Raw genomic sequence first — 25,676 nt, forward strand, 5'->3', positions numbered from 1 at the left:
AATCTAGTTTGGTTACGCATCACTTACATGGCTTTCATCCCCCGTTCCAGAGGCTGGAACAGGGGATGGAGGCTATTAGCACCCTGAGTTGCCGAAGCGGTAACCTGGGGTGCTAAAGTTAAAAGGATTTTCCTTCCTACAACGGGACATGCAGCGCACCGTTGCAGGAAGGAAAATACTTTTCCAAGATGGCCACCATGGAAAGGGAAGAGGGGCTCCACACAGAGCCCCTCTTCCCTTTCCATGGCAGCCAGCAGGAGGGTGAGGGGAAGGTGCGGATGTGGCAGCATTGGAAAAAGGTAAGTAGGAGGGTGGGGGCTTGGAACGTGGGCTTGGACCGGCGGTTCAAGTCTGCATGCCTAGCCATCTGATTGGCTTGCTCCCCACACCCATGTGCTAATGAGTTTTAACATTCAGCCTGGTTACAAGTTAGAGAGGATCGGACATAATGCATGTGAATTGAACTTTCTAGCAAATACTTTACTAAATCGATTTCGATTTCAATTCATTGCACAAGAACATTTTGATCGTTTACCATTCTCCACCAGAGAATCGTTGTTTTTGTTCTCTCCCCTGTTCCCCTCCCTTTGCCTGGTCGCGCTCTGAAACACCTGTGTATGAGCGTGATATAAATAAAATAACATATCATGTGTGATAATTAGTAATGGAATGTAACTACATATTGTATAGCTCAACCTTCGCCGTTTTGGCCAGCACCTGGTACTTGAATATAGAGGATTGGCAAGTTAAAACTCTGCTACCCCCCGAAATAATCAGCCTAATTTTAAAATGGGTTGTGCGTTCAATTGAGGGAAACATGTAAGGCCTAATGCTAATTGCTATACCCCCCACGTATAATCGCGGGAAAATGTGTATTTTTGAAATTCTGTATTTTCGTCTTTGACATTTTCTGTGGCTCAGTAATTGACTGATACCAGGCAGAGTAGGGGCACGCAGTGGAGATAGGAACTCTGCCTTGCCAACCTCCTCCTTCTTGTGTGAGTACTTTGTTTTACAACTGCATGAAAATGTCATGCAGGCGTAACACATATGGATTCCTATGGAGTCCGGCTCAGTTTTGCATCTGCTCAAAACCAGGCGGATTGCATAGGAGGCCATTGGTTAACACTGTCTGCAAAGTGTAATTGGCAAGCAGCGTTTACTGGATGAGACAGGGAGGAAAGTTGAAGAGGAAAATGAGTTCTCCCCGCTTTCACTCTTTTCTTTCCCCTCCACCTCATGAACTTTTGAAATTGCGTGTAGGAGACCCCACTTCTCGCAAGTGATGACATTGGTGAGCCCCTGCATGCAGTTAACATTTCTAATAAATTAAGGATGAAAGTATTTTAAGCTCAAACTTAATGACTTAATAAATGGCCCTTATTAAGATACATCAATTGCTTTATTTTTTAAATATTGTTTCATTGAATTTTTCTCTGCAGAGCGGGTAATGTTTTTTTAATCAAGTGTCAATTTCTCTGCATTTGTTGTGATCCCTGTTTACTTACGTGCTCCCTCTGAACCCCACTGAACTGTAGTTGTGGGAAACAGTCCACCGCTATGTCAGGCTCTCCGTGAGTGGTCCCTCTGAATCCGAAGAGACCTCTGCACATATGAGCGTGGTGGAGACAGAGTGATCCCTATGCCTTTGCCTCTCCAATGCAATCAAACATTACTCTTTGAGTGTCAAAAGTGGGTGTCACCAGCTGGATTACTGAGGAACGGTGGGGCTTAGAATGTCCACGCATCATTAGATCAATGGCCGCTATGCCTGTAAAGCACAGATTTAGCATAAAATTGAGTCTCCGGGGTATCACAACATATAATCCCCACCAAAGATATTGCCATATATATGGTCGTCTGGAACAGCCATAGGCGATATTTTGGGAGGGGATCATTTTTGGGCTTTTTGGGAGTAGGGGTTGGGGGGGTGTCCCCTGCCCCTTTAAAAATAATGCGGGGTGTCCCCCGCAGTTTCCATGCCTTAATAGCACGCAAACATATGGGGATATTAACACCTGGAACTGTGCCAATGGGTTGCCTCCGAATGAGATAGTAGAAGGACTGTAGGCTGTTCATCACCTCTAACCTTGGACACCTTGAGAGAGAAAGCAAGCACGTTTGCTTGTATGTTAATCAACCAGTAGGTAGCGAGCATAATGTCCACTCGAAATATTGAAAACATAATAAACCTAATGTGCTCAGGGGTGTATGATCTGAATAAGTGCATGTGATTGTTCCAAACTTGATGTACGCATTACATAGGAGTTGTCGTTCTCTTTTGCAGGCACCAGCATATTTACGGTGTATGAGGCGGCGTCTCAGGAAGGTTGGGTGTTCCTCATGTACCGAGCCATCGACAGTTTCCCACGGTGGCGCTCGTATTTCTACTTCATCACCTTAATCTTCTTCCTCGCCTGGCTCGTGAGGGTACGCAGCTGCACGCTTACGTTTCTTACTTCACACTGCTGCTTTTACGCTGTTGCCCGCTTCCATTCCTACACTGAGGTTGGTGCTGTGCTCTGCTTGCTTCTAGAATGTCTTCATCGCCGTCATCATAGAGACCTTTGCCGAGATCAGAGTGCAGTTCCAGCAGATGTGGGGTTCCAGAAGCAGTACCACTTCGACAGCGACTACACAGGTACGGCCCTATTAGAATAAGCAATGGGAAAGGCATTCATGGGACTCAATGTTGGGGTCTGGCTGGGCTGCGCTTCTTTTCAGAGCGTGAATACCTCTGCACGTCAACCAGAGGCGTAGGCAGGGTACGGCCTGAGCGGACACGGCCCACTGAAAATCTGTAAATGCACACTGAGCACCGCTGTGTGGGCATTTACAGATGTTGATGTCACTGCAGTGGGCCCAACACGCTAGCTTCCGGGCTCATTAGTTTGACAATCCTAGCTACACCTCTAACGTCCACTCCAACACTGTGCGGTGGTGCGCAAGCTGCCAGGGGAGTTTTTGTTTCTCCTGTATTTGGCAACATGGCATAATGACGAAGGCACTATTTTTTAAATAAATGGGCCTCCTACAATATCACCCCACCGACCTCCTATCCTCTTCCTGTGGTTCTCATTTACCCAACTCTATTTTAGATGTCCCCTTTCTACCACATTCCCACCCTTTCCTGGCCCATTCTAGTCCTCTGGGTGTTTTGCTGTTAACTAAAAAAGTGGCCTGTGTTCAACATTTTATTTTATCAGCATGGTTGAAGACTCTGTATTTTATATCTCTGGTGGTTTTTCACTTTCTCGCTCATCATGAATAGTTGTTGGATAAAAAAAAAACAGGTCTCTCATTGACATATATCGGACAAGTCAACTTCATATCTGTGACAAGCCTCAAAATGGATTACATAAGGAAGTGGAACATGATTGAGACTAACTTCTTTCCCTTGGCCAAGAGCTGTACACAGGCAGTTGTAAGCATTAATGTTGCCCCTGCGTTGCATGGCAAGAACTTGGGGAGAAGGGATCTATGTGATCACTGCGACCACATACAATTGCGACGGCCGAAAATGCAGACTTTTTTCTTTTTTTTTTTCATTAAACCCCCTTTACACCACATAGATATGCTTTGGAAGACCCCATGGTCCACCCTTATTAATATAATATCCCATACCCCACCACATATATATGTGGTGTAAGGTGGGATGATAGCTTAGCGGCAACGTGCGCGCCTTGGAAGGAAGACGACATGAAGCAGCACAGGTTCAATCCCCGGGTCCGCGCTTAGAAACCTCTGGGTGTTTAAGTGCGTTATAAATACGCAACTAAGACAAAAAACAAAAAAAAAAACAATTACGCATCAAAAAAAAAACAATTCCTGTAACAGCGCCTCAATGCCTGTGGGTTGTCTGAGCGCTTTAAAAATGTTAAATAAATAAAAAAATTAAAAAAGACGGGCATTTCGGCCGTCACAATTGTGAGGGTGACATTTTGGGCCATTTCCGGAGGGGGGGCATTTCCAGGGGGGGGGGGGGAGAAGCATCCAGTGATGATTTTCTGTGGAGCATGTGTGAGTCTCAATGGTGAAGGATGCTTTGAGGGGACGATTCCATCTCTGCTATCCGACAACTGATGGATTTTACTATTTGAAGTATGATTTTTGTTAGGAAAAAGACAGTGATTTAAAAGTAAAAAACAAATAACTACACGCATAAGATGCACAAATCAAAGGACAAGTGATATTCAATTAAAGGATCTATGTTGAAATAACGAGAGAAGGCCCAAAACACAGAATTTATTTTTTCGAATTTTCGTTTTTTGCACATTTTGTCCTCTTTTAATGCAGGTGGAGACCACCCACAACCCACCCAACCACCAACCCCGCATTACCCAATCCTTTTTGTATTCCCTAAACCAACCCCCATCTACTTATTTTGAAAAAATGTGCAAAACTACCAAACAATGAAAAAAATGGTGTTTTCGGCCTCCTTTTGCCATTCGTTTTCTTGACCCTTTACCCAATAAAAAGGTAGGCAGTAGATTGCAGAATCCCCTTTGTGTGTCATAAGCACGTCTTTTCTCAGAGCTATTAGCTTTCTGGAATTTTGCAGCAGTCGTGTGGTTTCACAAATGTCCTGTGAAGAAAGCCACCATTCAGCGTCTACTAATGATGAGGTTTTTCGATTACATAATACAACAGGCAAAATAAAACAGTATTGCTTCAAGCTGATTTCACAGCAGTCAGCCAGCAAATACAAATTCAAATTCAGAGCTTTGGAATATATATTTTTCCAATCAGCGACTAAAATACTGGACAAATATGTGGCACACTTTCAAGTGTCTGCCCAGGGGAATTTAGAGTTTAGAGTCCTGCACTTTGCACTACAGTTTGAGATTGTAATCAAGCAACATAATTTGGAAACAAGAAACGAGTTAGCCTCTGAAGGAGGATACCCGTATATCCGTAACGCGTCAGGTATTGCAAGATAGAGAAATAAAGATACATGATGAAATGTATAGATTTAGAATTTAGACAAATCCTTGCTTTTAGGAAGTTATCATGGAACATAGGTTTGCAAATTGTTGCATTTAAATGATCGTAATGAAACATTGATTTTGCAATAGTAAAAATGTAAACAATTTAGAAATCTGACTTGCAAAATATGTTGGGAATACTTGTGCAAAGTGTAGTACTTTGAATGATGATTGATAGAAAGTGTGAGGAAATATACTAAGGGCTTTCTTTCTCAGCCCCAAAGGAGTGCAATGTGCTCTGCTACACTATGCTACACACCATGTAACCTCTGTGTAGCCACATCACCCTCCACGTAACACATCACCACGTACCCTACTATGCACACTGACCTGTAACTGTAACTAAGTCAACTCCATGTAACAGCGCCACGATGCCTGTGGGCTCCTCGTGCGCTTTATAAATGCAAAAAATAAAATAAATAAGTGCACTAGGTTAACCTGTTGGCAACAGCAGGCTTTTTGTTGGGTCTTGAAGGAGAGCTGGTCGTCTAGTGGAGGTGGCTGATCATGTAGGGCAAAGAAGCCTTTAAACAAAGTGGTTCATCAGGCAACAGCTCTTCTAAACCAGAGCTGAAAGTTGAAGGCCCTTGGAAAAGGTACGGAATCCTCCACAGATTGGGATCCATGCCATCAGTCACATTGGGTGAGTGCATAAAACACCCTTTGTACATGAATGGCATAGCGAGTCAGACGTAGATGGCGCATGTCGGAACTGGTTTGGTAGTTGCTCCTTGCCTCTCCATTTGAAATGTTTAGAAGATAGACCAAACTGGACCATGTGTCGAGGGGGCCCGATAAAGACATAACACCCTTAACATGGCTCTATTGGATCTCACAATCATTTTTTAGGCTACATGAACTACTTTGTCGTGCTCCGCAGTCTATATTTCAAGCTAGCTGTGATGTTTTTTCGTAATCGCAGTGTGCAAATGTGTTTACTCAGTGCGTCGTCTACGTATGGTCAACTTGAATGAAACAGTTCACAGTTTTACCCGAGGGTCTCTTGCCTTGAACTAATGTCTATGTCTCTTTCAGCCTTAACAAAGCATTAGCAATGCAGGGGATTCAGAGAAATTTTTCTAACTCTTAATGTGACCCATCGGGAACCTGAACTGGGTCACTATAGGACATGAAATAATAATCCTATAAACATTATTTCCAATCAGGATGTTGGGTGATACTTAGGGCTTGTTTTGCTCCAGGTTCACCATCCAACCTTTTGCGATGGGTAACATAATTCCACTACGACAATGTAGCATTTGCTACCCAGAGTATACCCAAAGACAAGGCACCAGTAAATACGAAAGGCAGTCTTGGCCACTGGTTTCGGAATAAACGTTTCCTTTAATGGCCACTACCAATGGGAGTTATATTAGATGTTTTATTAACATATCTTGGCAGCACATTTATTGTGACTTCCCTTGTTAAATGGAACATTCATCCCTCCTATTTACAGTGTAGCCGGTCAAGTGGCACAGTGAGTATTTGACATCAGTGCAGCACCTTCTAACGCAGGTTCGAATCCCGGCAGGGCCAAATTCGTATTTGGTACAGACAGTGGACATCTCGCTGACAGTTCCTGTGAAAAGTCTGTCAACATCCATTGCAGACAGATGGATGAGCTTTGGCATAAACCTACAGCCTCAAACCCTCAGATTGAATTTATTTAAAATCCAAGACATCTTTGGGGACGACAGGCATATCTTTCGATTAAAGAGCTACTGAGATGGAGCCTGCTTTACATTTTTTTTTAAAGTTGACTTTCGAAGCGCTTTATGCCTCTGGACAGGCCATGTTTCAATGGGGGAGAGGGGGGGGTCTCACGTTCTTCAGTCATGCCGCTTTTGACCGTTTTTAATCCATAAAAAGCAATACAATCTCCAGGAGTCGCTGTCAGGATGTCGAAGGCTTCCATAGATTGTACACTGCTGAATAAGACAGAAGGGAGGAAAATGGAACTTATCTTTGCTTTTTATTTGTTGCTTTCTTTAGTTTGTTGCGTAATAATTGATGTTCATTTTTTGTCAGGCGTTTCTTTTTTTTCCCCCAAACTTCTAAGCAAGAAAATATTTTTAATACAAAAATATGGAATGGCTTGCTCATTTTCAGGCTAGGATTTTTATTATCAAAATGTTAATTGAAGCCTTGTGGAAAACAATATTGTTGATAAAGAGACTAGAAATGTATTTCAATCCACCCACTCTGTACTTCATGAAATATAGCTACTTCCTTTGTTCTGCTGATGACAGCGCCTGTTTTTCCCAAGATTCCAGGCGCGGCTCAGATGCATATGCATTATTACTGCAGCTGTAAAGCAGATATCAGCTGTTAGATAGCCATGCCTTCCAATATGACCATCACACGCATTTGGAAACTGATCTACAGTATTAATATACACATGCTGTGTGATCTATTTAATGCAACGGTCCTCTGTCAGGCTCATGGGGCCTCTTTTTGCCCGACATGAGACATTTCTAGGAAGTGATTAGACTATTTCAATACATTTACATATTTTTAAATAATCTGAATGATGTGCTCTGGAGATGTAAGTGCTGTACACCATTGATGTTAATGGACTGGGTACTACTTCTACAATAGGAACAAATGGATGGATGAAAAGGGTTTAGGTTTAAAGCATTCAGACTCATAGGCAAGTCAGATGGATTTAATAATAATATTGCATTTTCAGACAGCGCATCATGCCAGAGCGCGTCATGCCAGATTCCTCCTTTTTTATAGGGGAACTAATGTATGTTATTATTGTCCAATTTAAGGTCACTCCCTTTATCCACCTCTAAAGGATGAAGAACTGAGCCAGCTTTGCTGGGATTTTTAATCACGGACTGCACACCTGAGGGCTTTCCCCGCCAAGCTATCTTGCAGGCCGGCTTCATTCATTTGAGCACCTTGAAATGGAGCTAGTGTAGAGCAAGCATCTTACCCCCACTGCCCACGGACGCCCCCATCACTTCCCCCCTCCAAACACACAGGCTGAATCCCATGAAAAATCCAGATTGAAGCCAAAATGGCTTCATAAAAAAGTGATAATAGAGGTGATATCCCACAAAGGGATTGATCTTGTTATTGGGGATCGAAGCCTCCACCCACCTCTTATCACCAACTTCAGAGCAACCTGTTTGTGAGCAGCACATTCACAATCACTAAGAATTGCAAAAACAAAAATAGGAGCATAGGAGCAAGAAGGGAAAAGCTGGAATCGGTACAGCTGTGCATATGTTAGTTATTTTTTCCAAACAATTTTAAAATTCCTACAGTGTGCACAGTACTCCCAAAATACTTAATCAAAATGAAGGTAAACCATGTGAATCAGAAAAGATCAAGAACACCAACCTCTCTGGGTGATATCTTCATGAGATCAGTAAACAGTCTGGCTGCGTGAAAACGAGCGGGAAACAACCTTTCAGTGGGCTTTCACGCATCTGTGCCAATTTCATTCAGTCTCCCTTCACAGAGCAATATGGACACTGAGAAACCCTCTCAGTCTCTTACCCCACTACAGGAAATCTGACCACATCTCTTCCCACATCAATATTGTGATGTTTGCCGAGAAGCACGGATCCCTATGGACTCAGTCTGGTTTTGTACATGTGCGAAGAACAGTTGGAGTCCATAGGGATCCGCGGTAACGACAGCTGCCATGTTTTTTCATGACAGCTGTCATTAATGATCAGGGTACATTCACTGAATGACGCAGCGTTAGCCGCAGGACTCTGTGGAATGCCCAGGTTCTCTAGGCCCAACGCGGCCTCATGCAGTGAATGATGGGTATCCCTCAGAAACAGCATGCACCGTAGACACGGTATCAATCTGGCTACTTGCAAGGGATTCTTTACAGGCTGCAATATGCACCCAATTGTCTATGCATTGCATTAGCTGGCATGCAAGGACTTTGAGCGTTTCAATTACTGCTGCCAGTGTTTCTGACTAGAGTTATGGCAAGATTTATTTATGTGTCCATTTATAATGCACCGGAGCCCGCAGGCATTAGGGTGCAAAGGAGAAAAGACTTGAACACAAGCTGAGGTCAGAGTCAGATACAGATTTCTCAAAGAGAAGGATGGGAACTGGTGTTCCTGCTGCTTCTAAGGAAATGGTCACAGCTCATGGTTCCAGTGATTCTGGAGGCAGCGGCACCAAGCCTTTGAAAAACCTGCCAGGAAGAAAGGAGGAAAACAAGGTGAGGAATCAGTGGCTACGGATGCCTCCCGGGCATGTGTTGAGCAGCAAGCGTTCCCCTGCTAAAATACTTATGCACCAACGAGCCTAAAAACACAGTTTGGAGTAGATGGAGAAGATGTCTGAGGCGGATAGCTCAGGTGCAACATGCTCGCCTTGGAAGCAAGACGACACGGAGCAACACAGGTTCAATCTCCAGGTCCGCGCTTAGAAACCTACGGGTGTTAACCAATCATATCATGTCATGGGTGATGAAGTGAGAACAAGTAGAAATGCAGGATGGAGAAACCAGAGTATACAGATTGTTGTAGTGAAAAATGCAGCCTCATGCAGCAGCTAAAAGAAGCAGATGGAGACACATGATCTAACATTTGCAGCAGTGTTAAATATTGAGCAAATGCACTGAACACCCATTTTGCTGCATGGGTAATGTGGAATAGAGAAAGCTGTGTTTCACCCCTCCGCCTTACATGCAGAGGCATACAATGGAGGGAAAATAAAAGACAAGACATCGATTGTTTGATTTAAAATGGTTTGAAAAAATACAGTTCACTTAGTTTTATCTGAAATCATGGTCAAGTATTGGCACCAGAATAAAATTGATTTAATCTAACATATTGTTTGCAGAGTTTGGGTCAAATCTAAAATGTTGGACACTATGGCCATCATTACGACTTTGGCGGTTTGCCTCCAAAATCGGGTCCGGGTTCCCAGAAGGGCCCGGACCTTCCCCATTCCCATTTCAGCCTCCATAGGGCTGAATGGAAATGGGAGAGGGAGCAAACAACGGGCCGAATACGAGCGTCCCGTTGTTTGCCCCCTCTTCCCCTTGCGGGACCCGCTCTGCACGTCTGGTAAAACCTCGTAATCAGGCGGTACGGGGTGGACGGCGCCGGCACCTTTACCGGCGCCGTTAACCCCTTACCGCCTGACTTATAATGAGGCCGTATGTGTGTCAAACTATTGGTTCCTACTTGGGCATACATGCAACCAAGTTGCATAATATCTGTGTGCTGTTGATTTAGTTGCAATTATTTTAAAGGCTTTGGTTCAAGAACTCTGTTTATTTTTAGAATGTGGGGCAGCAGTGCCCGACTCTCTCACTGTTCTCAAGGACTCAGGTCTACCCCCAAAATACCCCATTTCAATGTGTTCATTATGGAATAGATGTACTGATTGTGACAGAAGCCAACCACAAAGGCGTATCATTCCACATTTCAATTTGGGATGTCGAAGGCCTCCAGAGATCCCAAAGTGCTGGAGAAAACCTATATTATGGCAAAGCTACCGAGGATATCAATTCTAATTATCAGTCACAAAGCACATATGCCTTACACTATATGCCCACTTACAGTGACATAGTTTGTAAACAGGGTTCCGAGCAAATACCTTGAATTGATATATGAGATGCATTTAACTGTTTGAACATTTCTCTAGATAATCTGGGATCATTTCATTCAATTTATGTCCCAGAACAGGTATGATGGACTCTGGGGGCTTCGTTGATCTTATCATGCTTGCAGTGCCTGCTACATTTGATACCAGGTGCCTAGAAACCCTCCTAAGTGGCCTCCATTCAGAGCGCATTGGGGGAGCCTCTATCACCTGATTCTCTTCTTTCTGGTTGGTTGATCCCAATCTTTTTTGCTGTCCTCTTTTCTTTCATCGTAATGTTCCCTGGCATTTGGGGTTCCTCAGGGTTTGACACTCTCTCATATAACTTTTCAACCTTTATGTTCTATCTCTTGCTGTCTTTATTGCCTCCTTTGGCTTTACCTTTCACACCTATGAGGATAATACTCGAAGTCTTGCCCAGACGGACAGGGAGCAGGTACACACTTCTATGCACTTTTTTATCCTATGCTTTCTATTTCCCAATGGATGGGTGATAAATGATAAATGGTCAACTCAGATAAACCTGCGGTGGTCTTCTTCACTGGCCACACCAGCCACTGAGGACCACGATTCTGTTTGTACTATTTGCACCTCCTTCTCAAAATATTTTCCTATATATCATGGCGTGTGCTCTTATAAGTCCCAGCAGGGATGTTCTGATCCCCTATATTTTGGTCTTCCTGCTCTCCAACTCAACGGCCTCCAGATCCTGCATAAATCTGCAACTAGTCTCATCTTTTGTGCCAGGGTCTACTCTCACATTGTCTCCATCCTCGCCAAACTTCACTAGGTATCTATGAAAAGAAGTTCAAGTTCAAGAAGTGTTGTCTTGTTTTTTGCTGCTTTTCAAGAAAGGGCCCTCTTCCATCATCTCAAATTATGCCCCACTATCTGGCTAGACAGCTCCATGTATCAGCTCATATGTTTCTCATGATTTCTAGGCTCAGCTTTGCCTCTAAGGGAAGCTGTACATGTTTTATTCTGGCTTTTGCTCCCTGAAATTCTCTTACATTGGAAAATAGATTAATCACTTCTTGTTCAGCTTTCTGATGCAATCTCAAATCCTGGTGGTCTGCAAATTCTGTCAACCACTAATTCAAATCTAAAATGTGGGGCACTATGTTTGACAAACTAAGTGGTTTCTAGCTAGGGCATAGATGCAAACATTTTGGACAATAGCTGGGTGGTGTTCATTTGGTTGCAATTATTTTAAAGGCAAATTCTGTCACCCACTAATTCTGGGTTGGTGCCTTACTTGAGGGCTAGTGCCAGGAAACCCTCTCTTTGATACGGGTGTACTCTACAAAAGGCAACTCATCGAAATAGGTTCGCAATTCAATTCAATTGGCTTTTATTCGACAACACAGTAATTTGCTGGGAACACACATTTTAAGGAAACATGAAAAATACACAATGAATTAAAGAACATAGTTCATTAAAAACCAATACAAGAGATAAAATACAAAAACCATTATTAAAACCTTAGATGTGTTTAAAAAATCATGGTTCTCAATTCAATCCACATTATTATGGCTCCAATGTTGACGTGTAATTTAACACACTCGTAAAGTCCTACCAGGTAGTAAAGGGCGTATGTGTCATAACTCCAAGCTTCCAGCTTTTACAGATTTTGCCCTTATTAGCCACACCTGGTCAAGATAATTTGGTACAAAATGAACCACTTTTATATTAATGCAACTTTTAAGAAGCTGGAGCCATGTCTTATGTGACGTATACCATGCGTATTGCATATGGTTTTTAAAAAATGGCAGATCCACAAAGTGGGCATATCTCATTTCCATCATGTGCACATTTTTTTGTCTGGCAGGCCAAATTCAATTGGGAGAATCTGAACCTTAAGTAAAGGCTTTGTGCAAGTGGGGTCTAACAAATCTAAATATTTTCCAAACCCCATAGTTGGCTTATTGGACAGATAAGTGGTTCCTGAAGCTAGATCCATGCATTCATTGGTTAACTCAACCTCACTCAATCTCGGTGAGATGGTTTTAGCATTAGGTAGATCGCCATGGGATTTCCCAAAGTCTCCCAGTTCCATTTGCACCAAGAGTTTCTTTTGACATGCTGGAACCAAGGCAAGGATCTACCACCCTCGGCCTCCAGTAAGTGGGTAGTAGCTTCACGATAGGTTTACAGCTCTGGGACCGACCACAATTTCAGCCAGAAAAATACTGGTCTGAATAGGACCTCTTTCTGAATTGGTCTGAGGCACAATTCTAAATAGATGGGGATACTTTAGGCAAACCTAGACGTTTTTTTCAAAAAGGATCTTTTGAACAGGCCCAATTTATTGTTGTCCGAGTGGCCCCAGATTTAATTCCCATAAATAGCTGCTGACTTGGCCTGGGCTGAGTACATTGTGGTGGCAGGTGAAATGGGACATTGACCATGTGAATAGAAAAATCTCAGTATGCCGCCCCCTATATTTTTCCAAAGACAAGCTGTAAGGCCAAGTTTCCTTGGTCATTGAATCTCACCCCTATGTAATCGTATTGTTGCACCTGCGCAAGGGAGGTGTTGTTGATGACCAACTTGAGTTTTACAAATTTACTAAATATTGCTTTTCTCCATATTGATCTCTAGTTGGAGCTCCAAACATTTCTCTGCAAAAGCCTCGAGAGTGGTCATGAGGCCCTTTGAAGATGGCAGGCTTCTTGTCCCCGCTTCAGACAATCAAGACAGTTCATCCTAACATAACAAACTACTCCATCAATATGTGTCAGAAAGAGAAGGGCGGCCAGGATATATTCCTACGCTAGTTACCTTAAATGGATCTGTAAGTTCCCCCACCAGCCCGTAGCAGACTGAGGCGGTATTGTTAGAATAAAGTTGGATTATTATCTGTAAGAGATCCTCTGGCACCCTCATTTTTGTTAGTATTGCCCACAACGTCACCCTAGACAAGCAGTCTAACGCGGTCCTGAGGTCGCCGAAGGCGGAGAATACCTTAATCTTTTTCAGGGCAGCGTATTTCTGCATGATCATGTGAAGGCAGAAAGCCTGTCCATTATACTTAACTTTAGTAAGAACCCGGCTTGCAGTTCATCGATCAAATTTCCCTGGGTGACCCACTCTTGTAAATGCACATATATGGCTCTGGCAAATACTCCATCTAGTAAGGAAATTAACCTAAAATGAACTGGGTCCTCACTCCCTCCCTTCCTGTAGATCAGAATTATTATTGCATGTTGCAGGGGGGGCCTGTTCTGCTTGCGACTTTTGTTAAAATGAAAGAATGGAGTGGGCACCCAAACCATGAATTCATCTTCGATTAGATCAATGAGGATTAAGTCTGGGCCAGATGCCTTCCCCCACTTCTGGGCTGGGCATTACATACCTCCCACAAATCTCGGTGGATTGGGTCAATGACATTCCCTCTGTCCTGGTATTGTTGGACAGCACACTGATCAACTAACAAATCTCCCATTCCATAAAAGTCCTGGAAGTGTTTCTTCCAGGTGTTTGGAATTATATCGGCCACCATTCCCCTATCTTGCCCTTCTTTGTTCCCACTCACTGTCCCCCAAAACCTGCGTGAATCCCCGGATTGTGAGTCTTCCTGCATTTTATCCCATTCCTGCCGTAAATGGCCATCTTTTATAGCTTTTACCTGGGATTTGTAAGATGCCCTGAGCGATCTCAACTTGGTCTTATCTGGGCCATGAATTCTTATTAGGCAATTAGGTTCTGTCATCATCAGCCGAGGGCTTAACTCATTGCGGGTGGGACAGGAGAACTGAACTAAAGGCAAACAAGAAACGGTGACCTCGGAAGTCAAATTTAAGGGAGAGAAAGATGTTCAGGTGGATGTTGTAGACTGAACAACTACTGAAGGGGATGTGGATGTATTTCAGATTTGCCTTAAGTGTTTTTGGAGAAAGGGAAAAGGAAACGGTGATGAATAAGGAGCCAAAGGGGTCCACAGAGCAGACTTGAGCTTTAAAGAGAAATTGAAATAGAAAAAGGAGCACACATTTATTTATTTATTTTTTATTTTTTACATTTGTAAAGCGCACTACAGCCCGTGGGCATCAAGGTGCTGTAAAACGGAGCGTAAGAAGGCTAAATTAAGGGTTACAAGAAGCCGCCCAACAAGTGGTCTTAGAAATACAGGTTACATATAAGTCGGTACATCAGTTAGCAAGGACAGTGAAGACATATATAGAATAAGAGCTGATGAATTTAAAGGTTTTCTGAATGGGAGTTCATTCCACACACGTTATCACAAAACATGTGTCTGCTTAGCCTCACAAGAAGTGAAGAGGAAGTAGAAACATGATGAGGAAGACAGGAAAAACAGAACATCTAACAGTACAGATATTTACAGCAAACACTTCAGGCACTACCACATCTATAATATACATACGTTAACCTGTATGTACAGTTTGGGGGGGGTGTGATTGCAGGTGTGTGATTAGGACTAAAGCAACATGGGTGATTGCTAAATATGGAGATCCACACACTCATCTCTTTTCATTCTGCTCAGCACAAATAGTGGTTGTGATCTACCCACACAGTCCTCTGAGTCAGGGTCCCAGCAGCCCCAGCCACTCTGTTTTCCCTTGCAATGCCGAAGCACAACAGGACTAGCGTATACGGAGATACCACAAAGGGGGGTAACATTGAAATATTCATGGCTTGCTGAGCATAGGCAGCACCCGGTGTCCACCATAAGTGAATAGGGAAATGTGGCGCCTTCGCAGCAGAAATCAAGCACGTGAGCAATAAATGGAAGGCATTCGATTCCCACAACTCAGGTTGCTCTTACTAGGTAGTGCTAGATCCAGTGTTGCACAGGGTGTCTTGCGGACATCTTAGATGTTCAGGGTCTATAGCTGGACCAGCACACTCAAGTAAAGGAGTCAGGGTATGTTATTTCCCAATGCATTATTTTGGTTGCAGGTGACAAGGAGTTTTTGAAGAAATGGCAATCTTCACCGTTTTCTTCATCTTATGTTTTCTGCATTAGAACCTAGTACATTTTCAAAATTATGATCTGAAGCATACAAGGAGGAAGGCCTTCATGCGCTGTGCAGACCCTCAATGATTTATAGGAAACCATGAGGAAACATAGGAAACCATGAGGAAACACACGAGTTGCAAGAAAACACTGTTTAATGCAAGTTGAGGCAAAAGTCAAGACAGCCGGGAGGTCAGTCTCGAAAAACAGGAAGACTGAAAGACTCTCAACACGCCCACATTAGAATCCAGTATTTAAGGACAAAATCACAAGATTAGCATACAATACAAAATTCCAGGTTTATTATAATTCTGTAATCCCATTGAATTTCACCTATATAAGTACCTAAACACAATATATTTTCTTACATTTCATTGGTTAGTGCAATCCTATTGACATAGTGAGTGCATCCCCCTGCAGACAACCTAATTGCATAATCAGCAGAAAAAGTGAAACTAACCCCTTGTGCCAACAAACCTGAAACAGTGAGCTTCTCTTCCATTGGAACGGTCGTCATGACAAACCCCCCCCCCGTTCTCAGGCCTTGCAGCCCCTCAAGCTGTAACATACTTTTGTAACTATCTTAGTGTAACATATTGCTGTCTCCGGCACACACTCTTCTGTCCAAGGCCGCCTATCTCTTGGGGAGCAGGTGGACTTATGAGAAGTGTAACCAAGGCACCGCTCTTGAAGTATTAATTCTCATATTTGTGTGTGTTCAAACATCACCCTACCATGTACCCAGCAGTCCAAGACTCTATAAGGTAAAATAGAACTACAACCTGGACTTAAGTTCTGGCATCATTTATACACAATGTCTCCGCTCATACTGGAAGAATGCCCTTCAGTAATTCTTGTGTGTGTCTACTTTGTGCCAAGGGCAGAAACTATTACCTTGTGGGAGTCTCAATGTCCTGGCAACAGCTTCATGAAAGTAACAGTCAGGATCTAATTCTTAAAACAATAGCTAGTGCGTGTCCTGCTCCTCCACCACGGTTCTGCCATCGTTGTTTTTTCCAAAAGGAAGCAGGACAGTGGTTTGATTTTTGTAAATGACCGAAAAATTCAGAAATGGGTCTAGTGTTGTGAATGTCAAAACCGTAAAGTGAGTAACTACTTCTAAAACAACAGATAGCAGACCCTATCATCTTTGTGTTAAACATTAGGCCTAATGTGACAGAATGGTATTCTTTGCCATATTAAGAATGATAATGAAACGCCAGCAGGGCCTGGTACAATAAAATGGCCTACCCTTGGTCAGCTTTTCAGAGCTCTTCATCTGGGTAAAATACTCAGAGCCTATACTTCCTGTTACATTTGATGTGTTGATAGCGCCTCCCTATCTCTACAACTGCAGTTCTTTCTTTCTTTCTTTCTTTCTTTCTTTCTTTCTTTCTTTCTTTCTTTCTTTCTTTCTTTCTTTCTTTCTTTCTTTCTTTCTTTCTTTCTTTCTTTCTTTCTTTCTTCCCCAGATTACTGTATACATTTATAATCACAACAGCAAATAATACTCTATGATGCAAGAATTTAATGGATCACAACAGTTTCAAGCTAACATAATCATCCACAATTATAACATCTCTTTTTATGGTAGGGTGAGAATTGTGACAAATGAAAACCAAGCCTACTGTACGTTGTGCACTCAAATTAGTTGCATACTTACATTATCACAGATATATGTGTTCAATATAAAATCTATGTCCATTTTCATATTCATAAAATGTTTTTTGATTTTATGCAAAGCACGCTAGGAACATTTGTGCCATTTATCCCCATACTCCTTGCGCACATGTGTGTAACTTTTGGTAAATGTCCGATATTGGGAAATATGCATTTGAATCAAATATAGATTTGTGGGCAAATTGTCCAGGGGAGGATCCTCTGACCCATAAACAGACCTCATTATGATGACAATCCATTTCCTTCCCCCAATCATGGGAGAGGGGAGAATTGGGCCAATGACAAGTAGAGAGGGGCAGGCTTAGCAAGGCCCAGGCACACACCCATTTTCAAAACACATAAAAAGAGGCTGCTGGGACAGGTAGAGACATTCAATTCCATTTTCTGCGGGACGCTCTGCCGGGAGACTCCAGACTTCACATCCATCAATCTTCAGAGACCAGAAATTTACTTCAGAACTTAAAGCAAGGGCCTGAACCCACAAAATGAGAACTCTTCTCAGCAGGCCTCAGCATCCTTAAAATCATCTGCAAACTATTCCACAGCCGGGCGAGCTGTTTGAATTCTGTGCCAAGAACTTTTGCCGGAACCGCAGACCAGACCCAGACCGCTGTGAGCAGAACCAGAGATCCGGATCGCTGTGAGCAGAACCGGTGCCTGATTGACCCGCCGAGCAGAGAGAACCGCCGCTGGACGTGTTGACCAGATCCGTGACGAGGCCTATTTCAAATTTATATTGTGAGTACCTAGCAGAACTGTGCAGAACCAATCTCTTAGTTAAAATAATCTAATCCAAACTATTTTAACCTAAGTAGAACTGCCTCCTAGTAATCCTGTCATCTGTTATTCTAAAGCTGCAAACTGTCACCTGTCATTTTGAGTTTTACTTTAAATCCGAAAATCTACCTTTATTAAATCGTCTGTATCTCCGGAACTGTTTGTCCTAGTAACGTGGTTTTTAAAGCTGTGATTCTAGGCTTTCCAACGAACCTAGAACCGACTTCCTACTACTCCCTATACTTTTTCCGCAATCGCGATTTACGCACTCGCGAAATTTACCGCGATTTGCGATTTTGGCTCAATTTCTCCACTTGTCAAAATAGCGGCTCCATTCCTTCCTTTGTTAAAATCCGTTTGCAACCTGGTAATAACTCATAGAGCATTGCTAAAGTGAGCCTGAACTAATACCAACAAGCATCTCTCACTCACCCTGAATCTCTAGAGGGAATTAAAATCAATTAGCACATTTTCCCATCCTTTGCCATCACATTTAAAAGCATTTTGGGCCTGTGTTTCAAACTTCTACCTGTTTCCTCTAAGCTTGCTGGGGGGGAACTGAATTTCGTATTGTATTTGATTGCATTCCTGAGAACTGTGTGCTCCTCTTTCTATCTCCTTCCATTTCTTACATTGCATAGGGGGGGGGGGGGTGAATTGCCAGAGAAAAAGTGATTACATTGTTGTTGGTTGAAATCATATCAAGTTTATTTGCTGTAGTGCATTTTATTCCACCTTGCATTTCCTTGAAACCATAAAGCATTTTCAGCTACCTCATCCTCTATACTAATCATAAGTAATCAAGTGCACCACTGTAACATTACCCATTGTGGATCCAGATCATATGTCTCAGTGTACTATTAGATATTAATTTATTATAAAAGTGTGATATATATATATCGTTTAATTTTTCAAATAAACCTTTTAATTTGCAAAACAAACCTACTTCTTGGCTCAGTGGGGTCAGGGGGATTCTAAGAGAGGGGTGTTATATAAGGGTTGTCATCCAGAGTACATGAACTGGACATAAAAATATATCAATAAGGGTTTCCCTCAGCATCCCAGACTACGCGTTGACTTAGCTGTAGTGTTGAAGTGAAGCCGCTTAACAATATATTGCCCAGAGTAGGGAGGGGAGCAACCAACAGTGTGGCATTACAGAGTCAGGCATAGGTAACCTGAGTAACCTGAGTGCTGATAGCTCCTGATTCTAATTGGGCTCTGCACCAGGGTGACACATGCCCTGCTTTGGAGTGACACACTGCGTACTACTCACACCTCCCACACTGTGGGTGTTTGGGTGTGAGGCAGTTCCCTGCAAACCTGATGACTACAGCTACCACAAGTCCTTGGTGCATAATTAGTACTGATTGACTACATGTGTACTGTCTGTGAGCTGCATTTAGATACTCCTTCCCAGACGTGATGAGCACAGAAACTGGTTGGAGGAAAACACTAATGGCTGAGTAGGTGACTTGTGCAGGGAACCAGAATGACCCCCTTCCATCTTGTACTGTCATGTATACATGTTATATAGTTATATAGGTTGCTGTCCTATAGTTAAGGTGAGTCGGACTCCGATAGGATGCCCAAACAAATTAATTGCTAGTAACTTTTGACTCGTGCGACGGGATATGGTCGAAATTGTAAATACAACTAGGTATGCCCCTCCGGCCCATCCCAGCTGCAAGTTTTGAGAATGATTCTTAAAAAAATAAAAAGGTTATTAAGAAATCAAAAAAAAGCAAAAACCCAAAGTTGTGGCCTAGTTCCCATGACCTTTCCCATAGACAAAAAGGTCAATTTTTGACAGACTGCACAGCCCAAACCACTGGATGGATTTGGACCAGGTGTGAAGCAACTTGGGCACAAAGCGATGACTTGAGTCCTTTTTAATGGTTTGGGGTTATTCTGTCCAGTAGGTTTTTCATATTTGATAGAGAAGGGGGTGTTCCCTTCTCCAAAATATATAGCTATATCTTGGGTCAATTACCAAGAAACTGGGTGTTTATAAATGAAACAGCCACCATCTTTTCTTTTCTCGATACGAGAGAAAGCTGCGGCTATGGCCGAGGATATTGAAAAATTCAACACAGAAAGAAGCCATTTGCAGGTAAAAAACATGAAAATGCAATCAGGATAGAGGAGAGGCGAGGCAAGAGGACACCAAGTAAAATATGTGAGTTGGAGGGGGTCTAGGGACTGAGTTTGCAACACAAAGCTTTTCTGTAACATCGACTGTAGCCGACATCTCAAAGCAAACTGCGTCACAGAAACACAATGTGTTGGTGAGGAATGGGAGAGGGCAGGTGAGGAGAGGAGTGGGGGGAGCTGCATGGAAGGGAGTCCTGGATGCCTATTTCCAGTGTATGGACTACAGATAGGCATCCAGGTATCTCATCCAAGCAGTAACTGGGACCAACCCTGCTCAGCTTCAAAGCGAGGAAGGTGCCAGCCTCCTCAGGCAAGCTACAATCTCTCAATTGTCGATTTGCCTCGAACAAATAATCTTCAGAGTTCCAAACTTTGGAGCCTTTTTACAAAGGTTTAATAAAAACCTCAGGTAATTGTTGTAATTCAGATAAGGCGCGTAACTGTGCTACAGGCAAATTATCTTGACTTACATATTATAAGAGAAGCGATTCACAATGACATACAAAATGGCATTATGGGGGACCTCAACTGGAGCGTGCCGAGTTAAGCTAGCCATGACTTCCGACATCTGCCGAATTTCAAGGGTTTTGTTGCGTTAAATCTACACAACTTAATTGCACCTTAACAAAGGATTTTTCAGTGATGTATATATATATATATATATATAGACATATAATACAGGCCTGCAGTCGCTGCCCATATAGTTAAGATGAGTAGTGAGTTCCATAGGAAATCAAAAGAATTCATTGTTAATAACGTTTGATTTGTGTGACAAATTTGGCTGCCATTTTGCAGGCAATTTTGTATGCCCGGGTCGCCACAGACTGGAAAGGTTGAGAAAGATTCATTAAAAAATAACAAAAGTTATCAAGAAAACAAAAACGCCCTTTCGGCCTACTCACCATACATTTTTCTACAGACATAAAATGTAAATTTTTGTTCCACCACACAGCACAAACCACTGGATGGATTTGGACCATGTCTGAAACACCTTGGGCATGAAGCGTTGACTCGCAATCCTTCCGTGGTTTGGGGTTATTCTGTACAGTAGTTTTTTTAATATTTGACAGAGAAAGTGGTGCCTCCTGCACCCAAAATAATAGCGATCTCCCCATGATCCATTGCAGCAGAGCGGATGAGAGACATTTCTATTGCTATCAACTTCCTGGATGGAGTTGAATCAAATTTTCAACACATAAAGTTTGTCCAGGGCCCCTCCAAAATGAACATTTTGGGAACAAACATAATAAAATTAAAAGGATTTTAAGAAAACAAAACACCACAGTTTCACAGTTTTCAGCCAAACTATTTTTCCTATAGAGATAAAGTGCAGTTTTTGAACAGCCGTAGCGTGAACGCTGCTTGGTGGATTTGGACTAAATAAGAAACAATTGGGCACAAAGCCTTGACTTAATTTCCTTCACTGGATTTGGGGTGAATCCATCTGCGCCTCAAAACATTTGGTCTTGGTACTTTGCAGCCAAGAGGATGAGAGAGACTTGAACCCGGTAGCAATAACTGAGATGGAAGGGGATGCAGGTATTATTCTTACATCAATAATCAGACCGAGACTGGAAATTTGGCAAAACACACAACTGTTTTATTAACAATTATCTAAAACAGGGAGTTACGATTGTCAATGGTCGCTCGCCCGATTTGTTCTCAACACATTTAATGAAAAGCACACCCTTTATACTAGAAATGTGTCACTATTGACGTCATACTATGTGGCAGAATAAGAAAACCACTTAGGGAATATGATAGGCTCAAAAAGAACATCTGAGGATACCTTCTATATGCGCAGGGTTGTGGTTGGGTCTCTAAGTTAGGTGGGCAACTAAGCCCATCCGAACGTGCAAGTCATCTTCTATGTCATGAGAATATACTACATCCTACTGGCTTCCCAAACTATAGGGCTCTATACTTTGTGGCCCTCTACAATTGGTTGGCACGCTCGTGCCCTTCTGGAATATTCCACTCGCTAGCAGCATGCAACTGGAACTCCAGGTGCTGGGGGGTGAACTTAACTTCACCTCCTCATCCAATTAGCCCAACATCCATCATCACTCCTGCGGTCTGTCATTCAAGTAATCCCTTTGAGCTTGTCCTTGTTGAAGCTCACTGTGCCTGGGAATAAAATGGAGTGTAGGCATAACCTGGCCTTCTGGCTTTGGTGTAGCTCGACCCAAAGTCTATTTTCATCTGACCATGTGACTGTAGACCACATTTTGAGCTTCATTGTTGTGTTTTAATACCATTAAATGAAGACATATTGGGACTCTCAACTGTTTTCCGTAGTTTTCCATTACTTCAAACATGAGCTCAGCTTGCTTCTCACGTTCGATGTATCCTTTCGAGTAGACAATTAGGCTCACGGTGGCCTCGACTTTTGACACCAGGCCAGACAATCCTTTCTCAAATCTTCCTTCGCCGTCAGCTAGTTTTATTCAACTGCGCCACTCTTCAAGTCCTATTTTTATGGTGTTCAGGTTTGCTAAGGTGCGTTGTGGAACATCCAGATTCTATACACTCCTATGTATATACATTGGCGCATCGCTTGCAGTCTAATCACTACGTATAGGTACTTGACTCCTCCTCTACAGGCTAATAACTTTTGACTTGCTGGATGGATTTGGATGGCATTTTCTAAACCAAAGGATTGTCAAGACCCTGCCCAAACCTGACATTTTGAAAAAATTCATAAAAAAATGAAAAGGTTATTATGAAAAGATACAAATGCAGTTTTCAATGTAGAATGGATTAGTATGGGGTGCATGCCTAATCCTGTTGTGGTTAATTGATAAGTTAACTGTGGATATGGGAAAACAGAGAGTTTAAAAAATGACATTAATTAAAAATAAATGGAATTGTATACCCACATATCAGGGGAACAAGTACACACAGTGGACCTGAAAGATATGCATCGTGATCATGGTTGAAGGCTGTGACCACCTATTGGGTCCGAAATAAACATATTGGGGGAGCATGTATGGTAGACACAGCCGAATGCCATGTGTAGCGGCCTGGGAGTGTTTTAAAAGATACAGCGGGCATGGCCGAAGGCTGTGCTCGCTGGCCAGAAGGACAAAAGGCCCTGGCTAGTACACCTGAAAGACATGTGTAGGGGTGACGGCCAAAAGCCGTTGCCACCTCGTGGGTTCAAAATAAACATATTGGGGGAGCATGTATGGTAGACACAGCCGAATGCCATGTGTAGCGGCCTGGGAGTGTTTTAAAAGATACAGCGGGCATGGCCGAAGGCTGTGCTCGCTGGCCAGAAGGACAAAAGGCCCTGGCTAGTACACCTGAAAGACATGTGTAGGGGTGACGGCCAAAAGCCGTTGCCACCTCGTGGGTTCAAAATAAACATATTGGAGAACATGTTTAGTGGACATGACCAAAGGCCATAGCCAATGGCCAAGACCGAATGTAGTGACCATCAGTGATGCAATGGCCCTTCTGTCTTCGACAAGTCAACCGGATGTTGGCATTTCATTATCTAAATGTAGTCATCTGGCTTAGCTCAAAAGACCCAAGAGATGATGTTGAACCACTGCTCTTATCCACTTTACTGACACTTAAGCTGTGGTAATTGAACAAACATTTATATATAGGGCTGCGAGTTGTTCACACCAGATAAGATGCGTCTTAAAGTAACTTAAGGGCTGCAAGATATCTCTCCCTCCCCGTATAACGAACATTTCTGTGTGCCGACTGTCCAGACTGAATACTCCTTCATGTATGGAGTTATGAGTGATTTTTAAGCAGTTTTTAATTGTAGTTAGGTGCATGTGAACTTACTTGTTTAAACTAGTCCTAAATATATAGCGCTATTGATATGAAATACTTGCTTTTAAAGTGTATTTTATGCTTTTAATATGAAATATTGGTGTAATATTGTCCTTTTAATATTACTTTGGATGCACATGTATTTATGATGATCTTTAAAAACAGTGCCCACCGCGGATGGCCAAAGGCCATGTGTAGTGGGTCCCAAGGAAACCTATAGGTGGAACATGTACAATACCCAGGGCAGAAGGCCATGGCTAGTGGGCCCTAAAGAAACCTATTGGTGCAACAGGCATAGTGGCCACAGCCGAATGCCACGGTTAGTGGTTTCGAATAAACTATGGTATAATAAAACCTTGGAAACTCACTGAAAAAAAACTTTAGTTAAGTTAAGGGACAGTTTATGTGATCAGATGTAACAAAAATAAAACCTTTGAAATTCAGCAGATGTGGGAAGTGATTATCAGCTTAACTTGGCATCCCCCATGTTGCAAAACCCATGAGCAGATACATCACAGATGGGATTCACGAAGACATATGAAGTTGGAGGCTGGCAAGATAGCTCAGTGGGTTGCGCACTCGCTGCTTCAATATGCGCGTGATCTACAGGTCACAGGTTCAAATCCCGGCAAGGCCAACTCAGCCTTTCATCCTTCTGAGGTTTATAAATGAGCACCAACTCCAGTTGTATGATATTGGATGTATATGTGTTCTATGTAAAATGCTTAGGAGTAAGTGCTATATATAAATAACACATCATTAGATCATGGGGGGATGCTGAGTTAAGATATTCATCACTTCCCACATCTGCTGAATTTCAAGGGTGTTCCAGCATTAGCATATATTTCTATACATTAGATGTATCCCTTTCTCATTGTTGAAAAGCCCACATTTTCATGTAGGAAGATTTCCTAAAGAAAAAACCCATGTATTGAGAGAACTGGTATTGCATGTACAGATACTACACCCATACACCCCACAAAAGCACAAATATGAATAATGTTCCTAATTATACGGCCTATAAAAAATAGGTCCGTCATAAGTGTGGATGTCTAACATTTAAATGGCAGCATCACATGGCCTTGAGCTGTCTGATTTATAATTAAGGCTTCCAGGATTCCGTTTTTACTGATTTTTACACATACATACAGATGGAAATCAATCTGCTTTCTCTCTGTATTTATTTATAAAAAATGAACAAAAATGGAAAAACTGGTCTTTCTGTCTGGTTCTCTATGATGTCACTCATACATCGCAGGCCAATCACATTGCAGATTGACAGCATGGCGAGTGTAAAAGTTGTATAAAACTAGCATTACAATTCTTCAAATTGCTGACAGCATATATGTTAAGACAGTAGCAGTCACCGGAGCAACCGTTTGTTGTTATGGAAAAATGGTTCTAGCATTTCTTTCCTATATGGCTGCATGTGTGCTTGATAAATGCATTTTTTATTAGAATACATGCAGAAAAATACTGTTTACAAATTATCTTTTTATAGGACAAAAATAAGTATGGATAAATACAGAAAGAGGCCCTAAAATAAATATGGATACATACAGATGGAAATGGCAGAAAAATAAATAAAACGGGAAGCCTTATTTATAATGTACTGCATGTAGACAAAATCGTACGCTCAAACGTACTGATCTTCAACTCATCAATCACCCCTGCTGTAGATGTTATTTCATGGGTGAAATATTGAAAGAAAGACTTGACAA

At 42.4% G+C, this 25,676-nt stretch overlaps 1 protein-coding gene across 2 annotated transcripts in view; it reads left to right on the top strand.

Moving 5' to 3' along the window:
* The window catches only part of NALCN (sodium leak channel, non-selective), a 3,431,684-nt gene that overhangs the window by 1,231,776 nt on the left and 2,174,232 nt on the right, over positions 1 to 25,676 (top strand). For both annotated transcript variants that reach the window (XM_069637002.1, XM_069637001.1), the window contains 2 exons: positions 2,288 to 2,430; positions 2,537 to 2,641. In XM_069637002.1, coding sequence (XP_069493103.1) covers positions 2,288 to 2,430; positions 2,537 to 2,641 — 248 coding nt within the window. The remainder of the gene's footprint in view (positions 1 to 2,287; positions 2,431 to 2,536; positions 2,642 to 25,676) is intronic.

The sequence above is a fragment of the Ambystoma mexicanum genome, chromosome 7p (assembly GCF_040938575.1).
Source record: "Ambystoma mexicanum isolate Mex_15411 chromosome 7p, UKY_AmexF1_1, whole genome shotgun sequence".
Taxonomy (NCBI): domain Eukaryota; kingdom Metazoa; phylum Chordata; class Amphibia; order Caudata; family Ambystomatidae; genus Ambystoma; species Ambystoma mexicanum.